We start from the raw sequence: 12,812 nt of genomic DNA, 5'->3' as shown, positions 1-12,812 counted from the left end.
AGGAATGCACACCTGACACTGCTTATCTAGGTATAGAATATTATCATAGAGACACAGCTAAAATTTTAAAAAAAAATCTTCCTATTTTACCCAGAGATTAAGTTTCCTAAAGTATCTTGATTTTCTGTTGCTTCTCATCCCCACAGTTATTGTGTTTATTACAAAACCATAATGCTTCATTCTTTCTTAAGCCATGGACCAATTAAAACTGCAAGAGCTGCAGGGTAATCGACTTTCAGAGATGGCCAGCCTTGGTTAGTATGATGATCACTGTTTTGGAGCCAGTATTAAACAATTTTTATTGTCTTCTACACAGCTGACATTTGTTTTTAACTTTATAAAATTCCAAGCATACTATAAAGTCACTGACTGGTATTAAAAAATGTGTGACATGTATATCAATGTGTCATTTTTACTGTCCCACCTCCCCCAAACCCCAAACTAATTTGGCATAAGTATTTAGAAAACGATCTAGGAACTCAAAGAGAAAATAAAATCATAGAAAGATGCAGTCTAAAAACTTTCTAAACTGAGGAGTAGCACATGTCCAAGGACTTCCTGACCATGCTGTGATCTTGAAGCAAAGCAGAACCTCTCATCTCGCTTTCCCAGACATTTTAACTATGCCTTAAGTTTCATTTTGCTCCTATTACTGTGCTAATCCATCAGAGTTTTGAGGCAAATGAAATCCAGAACTTCACCTCTGCTGTATAAGCAAAACCAAGCAAGAACGTCTTAGGACATTTCTAATGACTGACTACAGAATTCGAACATGGATAACACATCTCTTAAATAGTTAGTCTCTCTGACAGAACACTGAAGGAAAAAAAAGACATGCACATATAGATGAAAAGATTTAATAATTTGGCATGCCTTTGCTGAATGACTTTTTAACCTGAATGATTTTTTTCCCTTGAAATACTAAGTTTTGAACTATTTAAATCCTGCAACCATTTCTTGGCTCAAAGGGTATTTATTGCATTTGGTGTGTGCCACTCACACTAGGCACTGTCCCAGATGCCTAAACTCACTAGTGAATTAAAGGATTCCTACTTTATGCAGATTATATTCTACAGGTAGAGAACCCAGCCAGTAAAGAAAAATAGTGTATTAGAAGTTGAAAGGTGATACAGAATAAAGAAAAGGCATTATTATAATATCTATGCAATGGGTTATTGTATTTTCAATAGTTATCTATGCCTATGGTGTCCTATGTAAACTAATTTTGGAAGTCTCTGGAGAACAGTAAATACTTTCTAGAATGTATTACAGTACATCTACACAAAAGAATTTTGATTTTTGAACTTAGGGTTGCTAAGCCCATATCCTTAGTAACACTACAAAACTAGCAAACATCTTGATTGCTTTTTTTTTTTAATTTATCAAATTGCCCATAGTTTCTTGTTCAGTAAGATAGGGTTGCACGTGCCTCCTCAGCTGTGATTTTGACATAGAGGATGACACTGGTCTGCTTGCTGAACTATGACATTTACTCAATGGGGCTGATGTCATCATCACACCTGATATACTTGCTGACTTCAGTCTGAAACCTTGTACATGATTTACTTGTAAGTTCATCTAACTCCCATGTCTCAAATAAAAGTTACATCATCTCTATCAATACAAAAGTCATCTCAACCCCTGTATAGCAAGTTACTAGAGAGAGTATTTCCAAGTTCTAAAAGTAGATTTAGTTCATACGACATCAGAGAAACAGCCAATGAATGGCAAGGGCTCTGTTGGCTAAAAGTAAATGGAACTAACTACTAAGTATAGGACCATTCTAGGTACTTGAGTTGGGGCTGAGAGCCTTGGGACTCAGATCTGCCCTTGGTATATATACCAGTGCCCATTTATGAGGTGTGGGAGTCCCTGGAGATTACCTGGAGAGAAAGACATCATGGATGATCAGGAGAGAGAAGAAATCAGTGTGTGTGTAGTGCAAGGTGGGCACAGAAAGAACCGTGCCATCAGGATACAGACCCAGAGCAGCTTACACTCTCATTGCATGACATTTTAACAAGTAGTTTTTTTGGTTTTTGGTTTTTTGAGACAGGGTTTCTCTGTATAGCTTTGGAGCCTATCCTGGCACTCGCTCTGGAGACCAGGCTGGCCTCGAACTGACAGAAATCCTCCTGCCTCTGCCTCCCGAGTGTTGGGATTAAAGGCGTGCACCACCAACACCTGGCTAACAAGTAGTTTTTAAAAGTTTCTTTATTCTTCGTCATCTTCTCCATTAATGTTAAGAACTGAAACTTTCCATTATGTGACTAAAATATAAACTATCTCTAGTCAGACTTCTGAGCAGGTTCCACCCTGGCAATGGGTACTGTTTTCAAGGTCCCACACACAGGTTTTCTGACTCCAATCAAAGATGTGACACCTGTGGTGGTAAACACAGCTGACTCACCTTGACACGCTCCTGTGCGGATGTTGGGGATGAAGCCCCGGCGACAGGGCTGCGGCTGGGCTGGACACATCTCACAGGGATGACCCCAGGCTCGTCCAATGGTGGCACAGCACAGTGTCTTTGTGCAGACGATGCCTGTCAGCTGGCCCTGGCACATCTGATTATTGACCTGTGTGAAACACGGGCCTGTCCTGTAATCTAGAATGAGAAAGAAGACAGAAAGACAGCTTTTATGATCATACACTAGTCTTAGACCCTACTACCAAACACAGAAGCCAGAAACTTCTCCTTCTGAGCAAAGCAGCCAAGGACAGAAGAGCAGTGAGTGTCATTTTGAAAATTTATAACTTTCCAACCATGAGATGTGTATTCAGAGACCACAATGAATTCTGAACTGGGAATTGTCAACGGATGGCTCATGACACCCAGATGTGCTTTCTTGGCTTGGATGATTTTAAAGAATTTCAGTGGGTAATCAACATTGTAAAAATGGGAAATTTCACAAGAAACTTGTATTTCAGGCTTTTCTTGAGAAAAAAAAAATGCCTGGAAGTTCTAGTTGTGTTAAGCCCAAAATGTCACATGGCATGATAGGATGAAGAGTTTTTCCTCCCAGGATCCTCCTACTTTAATCCAAACCCTTAGTACATATTCAAAAGCCCCACCTGGGTTTTCAAGTCTTTCTCATTAAGGATTATAACTCTGCCCTATCCTTTCTTTTCAGACTAAGCAGTCAAGAGTTCACAAAGTCAAAGTGACTTGATGAAGATGTGTTTTGCATATCAAAAATATATTTGGGCAGTCTAAATAATGCATAAATAGTTAGGTCTAATAAGCTGGCATCTATCTCTGTATCAGTCTGTAGCTTTATGGTTAGCTTAGAAATTCTAAGAAACACCTGCAGTCACGAATTCTTTACAGGCAAGGTGATGTTGTATTTTCTTTGCTCTCTGACAGTTGACCATTATCTTATGCTGCTATAGATGATAACCAAAGTTTGAGAAAATACCTGACAGTTTCATGATGTACAGGCACTCCTATGACCTTCCTGTGAGGTCAGCTGCACTCTTACACCTCAAGGTGTAAGGTCTGGGGCCCAGCTACTTTTGTGTCACTTTATATCGAAACCTTAGGCCCACTGACCCAGACTCGGTATGTTTAACAAAATGTTCAAGAGATCCACAAGCATCTCAAAGCTGGAGGGCTGAATCAGACTGTAGGCCACTCAAAGACTAGCTCTGGGTATTTCTAGTTGACTTTCTCTACACTGTAAATCTACCTCGATAAACATTCTGAGGAACCAGTAAACATTCTTGTAGACAGAGCAGAACCACCAATACGACAGCCATTGGTGCTGATTTGCAAGATTTAAGAAATGAAAGTTAGTTTCCTAATGACTGACTGGTGTATGGTTCCCATTGGCCCTGAAAGTAAGAACACACTCAAAAAAGTTTCTTTCCAGAAATACTACAGCTCATCGTTAACCAACTCTGGGAATGAGAGATGTCTCTTGGGCTTTCATTGCAAAGGTTAGGGTTTGATTCTTATGAAAAACTGCTACAGTAGAAGTTAAACTTGGATAACACTCTGACATTCAGAATAGCATGGAGGATGTATTATAGCATATATTGGCTGCACCCAGTCAAACAAAACTTAAAACCATATAAAACAGTGTTTAAAGAAAAGAGAGGCTTTATTGTACAAAAGAAAGGGATATTTTAAAAGTTCAGTGTACTTTGAGAGCTAACATAAAGATAAGTAAATTCAATGTAAGAAACAAAAATCTAGAGCTGGTATTTTGACACAAGCTGGCTTAAAGTTCTCAGCTTAACTTCCACAAAATAGCTTATTTTAATATCTCATAAGAATAGCAGATAAGACAGGTATTGGTGGCACACGCCTTTAATCCCAGCACTCGAGAGGCAGAGGCAGAGGATCTCTGTGAGTTCGAGACCAGCTCTAGTCTACCAGAGCTAGTTCCAGGACAGCCTCCAAAGCCACAGAGAAACCCTGTCTCGAAAAACCAAACAAACAAACAAACAAGAGTAGCAGATGTTTGGCTGCAAGGTGAGTTCTTGAAGAAAAATCTTTTATGTGTATGGAAAGCTATACCAACCTTATGAATAAGCATTTTTCCATGTCATAACTTTTAAAAATCTTCATAAAACCCTCATTTTTGCCATTTTAAACATTGGGTTTGCACTTTTCAATTATATCAATTTCTGAACATGTAGGAAAACTGCATTTCTTACCAAAAGATGTTAAAATTATAACTTCTCAAGATGCATACCTAAATACTTGTCTTCAAATACTTTAAGGTTTTCAGATCCCTAGGGCAAAGGCCTGTGGGGTTTTCCTCTGACCCATCCTCAAGCAAACCAACTGGCCAGGAGACTCATCCCTTCATCTCACCACAGCTTCTTCTTAAAATGCTGGCTTCTTAGCACGTTCTCAGTAGACACAACATCTGTGTGATTTTGAGAAGGACCTTTCTGGTGGAACGCACTGATGCAGGCAACCTTACACCCCCTTCCAATGGCAGATTTCAGATGTCTTCCTTCTATTGTTTACACTTTCCTCTGCATCAAATATGCAATAGCTTATCTACTCTGATGATATTTTGCTTTCTCACTCAAATAGTTTAAATTTTAAACTAGCACTCTTAACTCTGCATGCAGCAACTGTCAATAGGCAAAGCGAGAACAATATTGCATACTGAAAAGGAATTCAAATTCCTGGTCATATTAAAATATTCTGTCCCTAAAGTCTACTTATGCCTTGGTTATTAGCAAGAATCTGAAAAATGCTTGTTCATCATGAATTATCTTTATGAAAGTTTCACCATAACAAAATATTACTGTGTACTCCAGTAAGCATTAAGAATCAAGGTGGGAGCAAAGTAGAGGAATGTCTCATCAGCTTGGTGTGTTGGAGCCAATGGGTGGGAAACTAGTAACTTCCTCCTTGGGGTATGGCCAATAAAATTTTTTTAAAAATTAGTCTGGGAGGCCAAATATTGCTATTTTTATTTTCTAACATAAAAGTCATTCAATTTATTTATTTTTCAAATTCATTGCTTTATCTTTTCTTATTGTGTGTGTGTGCAATTGCATGATATGTGAGGGGAGAGGCGTGTGCACCACAGCTCACATGTGGAGGTGAGAAGAAAACTTTGTGTGTCTCCTCCCCACTGCATCTGTATCCCAGAGATCAATCTCAGGCCAGCAGGCTTTCAGCTTGGAGTAGTAAACATCTTTAATTGCTGAACCACGTCCCTGGCTCTTCACTTCATGCTTTTGAACATTAGGACAATTAACAAGCTCATAAAAAGTTTGGCAACTCCCTGCATTTCTTTCCTCCACAAACAACTTATTAAGGTATATATTACATGTCATAAATCCATCTGTCTAAAAAAACATAATTAGATGATTTGCGGTACATTTACTGAAATGCACAACTATTATCACAATTCAGTTCTGGAACATTTTTGCTATTTCTCTAACATTCCTTATGTGTATTACCAGCCCAATCCTTGACAATTGCTCTCTAAGCCCTATCACTACAAATCTGCATTTTAGGACAATTCATGTAAATAAAATGAAGTCATAGGCTAAATAAATGGGGCCTGAATCTGCATGTGAGAGTTATCCTTAAATGAGTGAGGTAAATCTAGTACCTGATGGAGGATGGCTATGATGCAGAAATGCATTATGACAGAGGAGTTGAGGAAAGAGATTAACCAAATGAAATGGATATGAAAACAATATATATATATATGTGTATATATATATATTGTATCTCATAAACATATTTAAAATATAATTTATATTTTTAAAAAGGGAGTTTGGTGGGAGCTACTTTGTATAGCCAGAAAAAGCTGTTCCCAGAAGGTGAAGGTTATTAAACTCCAATGCCACAGGTGGGATGCCTCTCAGCTGTTGATCAAGGTTGTCCCAGGGACTACAAAATAATACATGACCTCTCTATTCCTTTTGGTGGCCCACCAGAGGTAGATGAGAAGACCTAGTACTGAAGACACCATACATCTTAGATGTGTGATATGGAGAAAACCGCTAGGACTGATCTGGAAACTTCCCTCCTCCCATCTAGCTTTCATAATGCCAGAAGATGCTATGCAGGCCTATTGAGGGAGAAGAGGTACCAATGGCCTTACTTATCTCTGAATATTATGATCTTATGAGACCAATCAACTAAAGGAATAAGGTATTCCTAAGGGGTGCTATGGTTATGGGGGTAACCATTTGCTTTCTGATCGGATTTGAGATCTTCTCCACAGAAGGAAACACCTTGTACTAGAAACTTAGACAAAACCCCACAGCAAGAGAGATCATAGGCCCTAAGGGGGAACTGAATACTGCTCTTTATCTAGATTGATATGGCATCAGGTTGCGCAGTAAATATGTATGCTTACCCCCAGATAAATGCCACTCTCAGGTTTATTCAGACAAGTGTCTTTTGCTAGTGAACAGTGATGAGCAGAGATTCATGGTTACAGAAGGTCCTGAGTATAAGTGACAGATGTGTGCTCCACCCTAAGAAAGTAATCTATTCCATCCTTACTGAGACTCAGGGAATACTGCCCAATAGGGAGCACAGCAGAAAGAATTCAAGAGTTAGAAAATAAAGAAAAAAATCTGCCAAACAACATCTTCTAGCAAAGACACAGACCTACAGATGCCTGTACTGGCCCACACGGGGTGGTCCTGCCAACAGTAAGACATGGGTGGAGGGATTCAGTAGACCCTAACCCTTACTGCTGAGCTATAGTTTTACCTATGGATTGAGGGACAGGGCATATAATTGCCTTCATTATGTACTCACCGATGACACATACCATCCCACCCCTCCCACCCCCCACCCCCGCCATCAAGCTCAGGTAGTTCCAACCCTATGGTCACACAGATGTCTCAGATTAAAAAAAAAAAAAAAAAAAAACAGGTGACAAAACAAAAACAAAAGTCATGACTCTGGGACAGATATGTAGGGGAGAGGTTCCTTTTGAGTGATAGAAGAGAGATAAGAAAGGCTGGGAAGGGGAGATTAATCAGAAATATATTATTTGGGGCTGGGGAAAAAGAAATATATTATATATTTATGAAATTATCAAAAACAAAATAAATCAATAAAATCAATAAAAAATCCCAGAAAATAAAAGTTAGATGATGGGCTGGGGAGATGGCTCATTGGGTAAAGTGTCTGATGTACAAGTACAAGTCCCCAAGTTTTGGTCCTCAACACTCACATGAAAACCACTGGTAAATCTGTAACCCTAGTGATGGTAGTGAAACAATAGGAACCTAGTGTTTTTCAGCCTGCCTTTATAGCCAATCAATGAGCACCAGGTTCAGTGAGAGATCATGTCTCCAAAAGTAAGGCAGGCAGATTGTATGAAGGAAAAACAGGAGGAAGGGAAGAAGAAGAACAAACAACATTACGTATGTTTGATAAAGCATCAAAGAATCATATTATTTTATGTGTCCCTAAAATTATACATAGTACACATAAGTATGTGCACACACACACACACACACACACACACACACACACACTAAGTGAAACTATGTAACCTGGGATGACAATACTCCCCACAAGAGCTATAGTCTATCTAACAAAAACCCCAGTACCAGGTATGAGAAGCTTTCTTTAAATTGTTAGTTACATTGGCCCAAGTGATTCTCAAAACAATGTAAGCTACTGCTGTTGTCCTTGGTTGCCTCTCAGAGGCTGAAGTTAAACCACTATTGCTGAAGACACCATGCACTTCAGTCACGGGACTTCTGATCTGGGAGCCTCCTGCCTGAGATCTAGCTCTCACAGGACCAGAAAATACTATGCAAGATGCCAAAGGAGGGGTGCAGTCACAGTCCTATCCTGCTGTGACATCTATGAACCACAAGAATTACCAACACAGCAATAGTGGCATTCATGTCTTGGTAACCAACAACTATCTAACTGGACTTAAGGCACGAAGGAAGTCATGCCTGCTATTAGAAACTTAGCCAACTGCCCAGTGCTAGAGAGGTCATGGGTCTTGGTGGACAACCTACTACTGCCACTTTACTAAACCAGCACAATTCCTAATTGACTCTAAAAACTTATCAATAGACCCACAGATAACTGCAGTCCTTAACCCCCATCAAAGTAGCTTCTCTTTATAGCAGAAAATCACTACTGGTCATAATGCAAAGATCAGCAGATTAGATCATGGAATCCCAGCCCCAACAGATACATTTATAACACAACTCTGGTACCTAAAGTCCAGATAGTAGTACAGAAAGTGATGTGTGTGTGTGTGTGGGGGGGGGGTGGGGACATAAGAGCCAAGAGACCAAGATGACTGCTGTGAGATTTTTGTATTTTAGAAATGTCAACTGAAGCTACACACTCGTGATATTGCAACAATATGTCTTCCTACACAAGACCAGAACAAGTACAACATCAACGGACATGCTAAAGTGTAAGTGGGAATCTCACCCCTAGACAAAGAAGAACTACAGGCAATAATGAAGGACAATTAGTGTTTCTCAAGAATAAGGGCCCTAAATGGCTCGCCAGTGAATAATGGCCAGCCCTCTAACAAAATGGACTCAGCATGGTATACTTACATATTTATGCATATATGAGTGTTGCAGTAGTAATCAAAGAAAAGAAGCCATTAATTTGAGAGGGAATGAGGTAGAAGACATTGGAGGGGTTGGAAGGAGAAAAGGGAAGGGAGGAAGTAATATAATTGTATTTTAATTAAAATAGTAATTTTTTAAAAGATAAAAGTGTTGATTCTGGTTTCATATCAACACACACTTTAAGTCACACATGCATATACACACATATATATAAGTCACACCACACACACACACACACACACACACACACACACACACACACACACACCAGCATTGTCTGGCTTAAGATAATTATATGAGCCAAGAGGTGGTGGCTCACACCTTTAATCCCAGCACTGGGGAGGCAGAGGCAGGTGGATCTCCATGAGTTTGAGGCCAGCCTGGTCTACACAATGAGTTCTAGGACAGTCTCCAAAGCTACGCAGAGAAACCCTGTCTCAAAAAACCAAATTATTATATGAGGTTAAAAATTAAAATTAAATCGAGATAAGATTTTTATAGTGAAAGGTACAATGAAATATAAAGAAGTAAAACTTCTGGAAACACATTTTTTTTCAAAAATAGAAAAAGCAACTAAGAAAAAAAGTACAAATAAACTCTTGTCTTCATAGGTAGATATACAATCCTGTGCTATATAAGAAGAGAAAATAAAATCTTTGCTTTTTAGAGAGGAATAATTTATCACATTATATATTAATTTATTATATTTTTTCTTACAATCACACAATTATTAGAATGACACCAATAAATTCCCGAGCTTTCCATGTCTTAACAATAGGCAAAGCTGGAAGCTGCCACAGTCTTTTTGTGGAATTTTGGCTAAAAGAGCTTAAGGTCACCCAAGAAAAGTACTTCCTGTGATGTTTTAAAAAGGATTTTTTTCCCAACTAGAGAATTTGTGACATGAAATTGAACATTTTAGAGAATCAGAGGACAATAGCTATAAAATCAAACAGCACGCTTGCCAGCATGCACAGAGATGTGTGACTGAAAGTGGCAGCCAGTAGCCACATGTGGCTTCCTCAATTTCAGCTTAAAATACGAGTAACATAAAACAAACATTCAGTTCTTCAGTCACACTCGCCACATGCCAAGTGCTCAGAGGCCACATGGTGGTTAGTGGCTACCAAACTAGAAAGTACAGTATTTACATCATCCCAGAATGTTCTGTCTATATATGCTCTTGTGGTTATCTCCCAACACCACAGAAAAATGGAAATTAAAACAGCACTTGGTACTGAGGCAATGGTTCTATAAGGGGTTGTGTGTCTTGAAGACATACCGATTCAGATTAAAAATGCAATGAAACACGGCAACATGCAGGACTTAGCTGTTGGTCAGCATCAAAAAGCTATCTAATGAGAAGTTTCAGACTCTAGCAGTTCTATGACAATTCTTTCTGATTGTCCTGTGGGTAGGAGAAAACAGGGATATGTGCATGGGGGACAAAGAGCACACATGTGCCAACCATGAAGTCTGTGAAGAGCATAGGTACACCACTGCTTCATCTGTGAACAGTTCTACTTGGTGGCATGAATAGCTTTCACTGATGGTCACAGAAGACTTACACAGGCTAAGCAAAATTGCCCAAAGCAACACAGTTGGTGCCTAAGTGAAGAAGATTTTGAATGAGTAATTTTATCTCACATCAAATCATTCCAGTAGACTGGCTAGCCTGGGATCCTCCTGCCTCTGCCTCCTCAGCTCTGGCAGTACAGCCACATGCCTCTGTGTCAGGCTCTTTTACATGGATGCTAACAATCCAACTTAGGTCCCCATGCTTGCACAGTGAGTACTTTATTGGCTGAGCCATGTCCTTACCTGCAAATCCATATTCTCAACTACCATACTCTCTCTTCCATTTCTCAGCATCTTTGATTATCATGGCAGAGTTCATTCCACACCTGATCAACAGCTCTCGCTTTGAGTTAAATACCATTTTTGTGCCTATATATTCTGTCCCATATTTGAAGACTGCAAGTTCTTTATTCTGTCAATAAATTAGCTTGGTTTACTAAATGCTTCACTGTGTGCTTTGATTTGTGTCCCAGGAGCCATTATGTCTAAGACTTCTGAGCCACTGCCCGGACATAGTTCTTTCATGGCTGCTAGTATTACATCATTCTCAGCTAGGGAAGTTCTCTTTCAGCAGGTCCTCTACAGAGTCACAGCACAGCCCACTCAGGTCCTTATCAGCAGCTTTGCTAATGTTCTCTGTGTGGGCAGAGTATAAGGAAGTGCTATTTCAGTGCTGAAAGGGGCTGTGGCAATGGAGCTGGGTGGACGACAGAAAAGGCTAACCAAGAGCCCAAGAAGTCAGACACACTATCTACAGAAGATAATGTTGAACTGCTCAGTAAAGGCTCAGTTATCCCAAAGTGTTACATGAGTGCCCCCAAAGTTTCAGCCCATCCTAGATGGAACATACAAAAGCATTTTAAGCACTGTAACAGACTACTTAAATTCAAATCATTTTCCATAACTTTTAGATATAAAACACTATAGAAACAAAGAGGTTTAATTATGGATCAATGGATGAGGGTATGAAGTCTGCAAAGTCTGAGTAACTAGTCTTACCAGGAGGATTTAAAGTGAGAGCCTGAAACTTGTGTTTCATCCTCCTGCTGTATCCAATAGAAAATGGTACCTGGACACCTACAAGCAATGACTATAAGGTGTCAAGCATGTCTCTGGCCTGATTCATGATTTTCATGACAAATACACCTGGTTGAGATTCAGGGTAGACTATAATTCAGCATTTCTCAGTATGTGGTCAGCACACACCAGAACATTAGAAATATTCTGTCAAAAATAAAAAAAAGATTCTGTGGTCAAACATCAGAAAAAATATGAGAATTCAAGAAAACTGGCTCCTTTGTCTGTAGATATGATCCCACAATCTTCAGGAGTTCTTAATGTACTTTTATGCATATTAACTGCCAAGAAGAGGCTAGAGAAGGTAGTCTTCAAAATTTATTTGCTCATAAAAAAGTTTTATATAGAAGCATTCCTGAAGACCAGTGTGGGGTGAAATACACTTTGGCAAGCACCTATCTAACTTTCTCACCATGTAAGCCCCTGTCATATCCTCAAATGTGGCTGTCTGAAATAGATTTAGTGAAAGGATACCTTTTGTGTGACTGGCATCCATCCAGATGATATCACTGCCCCCATAAATATCACAGAGAATGTCAGAACCCGTGCCATGCTATGATACAGTCTGCAGCAGATCCCACACTACTGCCCAAGTTTCTAATGGTGCCAACCGTGTTTGTAAATGGCCATAGCTCCAAGACTCTTCTGTTTTCCTTGCATTGTTTTACTCTCTGCCAAAGGTCTTATCTAAGACCTAATATGTGATTCATACATTCCTACACAGGATTTTGTAAGCAATGCAGGGCAGAGGAAACTGTGCTTGTGTACACACATGTATGAGTGCAATATGGTGAGGCATCTATGTTTATTTCAAAGGGTACTGAGATTTTCAAGAAGCATTGCTTCTTCTTAACTACAATAATAAAGGTATTACATCCTGCCCCTCTACTTAGGAGCACACAGCACAATGACTGGGAATAGGGGAGGGGCTGCCTGGCAGTTCTAAAACCCAAACTTTCACCAACTACTTACCTGTGACCTTAAATGAATCCACTTCCCCCCGTTTCTGTGTTTGTAAAATGAATCCAGTACAACAGGAGAGCTTCCATGGAGCAAGCAGATGCTATGGATGTGTGCATGTGAGGTCAAAACTTCAGCTCTGG

General features: G+C 39.5%; 1 protein-coding gene across 2 annotated transcripts in view; it reads right to left on the bottom strand.

Annotated features, from left to right (window-relative positions):
• The window catches only part of Fbn2 (fibrillin 2), a 204,779-nt gene that overhangs the window by 150,646 nt on the left and 41,321 nt on the right, over positions 1-12,812 (bottom strand). For both annotated transcript variants that reach the window (XM_027400938.2, XM_035439034.1), the window contains exon 6: positions 2,411-2,608. In XM_027400938.2, the coding sequence (XP_027256739.1) occupies positions 2,411-2,608 (198 nt within the window). The remainder of the gene's footprint in view (positions 1-2,410; positions 2,609-12,812) is intronic.

This window comes from Cricetulus griseus, chromosome 2 (assembly GCF_003668045.3).
Source record: "Cricetulus griseus strain 17A/GY chromosome 2, alternate assembly CriGri-PICRH-1.0, whole genome shotgun sequence".
Classification (NCBI taxonomy): Eukaryota; Metazoa; Chordata; class Mammalia; order Rodentia; family Cricetidae; genus Cricetulus; species Cricetulus griseus.
This window is presented reverse-complemented; position numbering and strand designations above follow the sequence as displayed.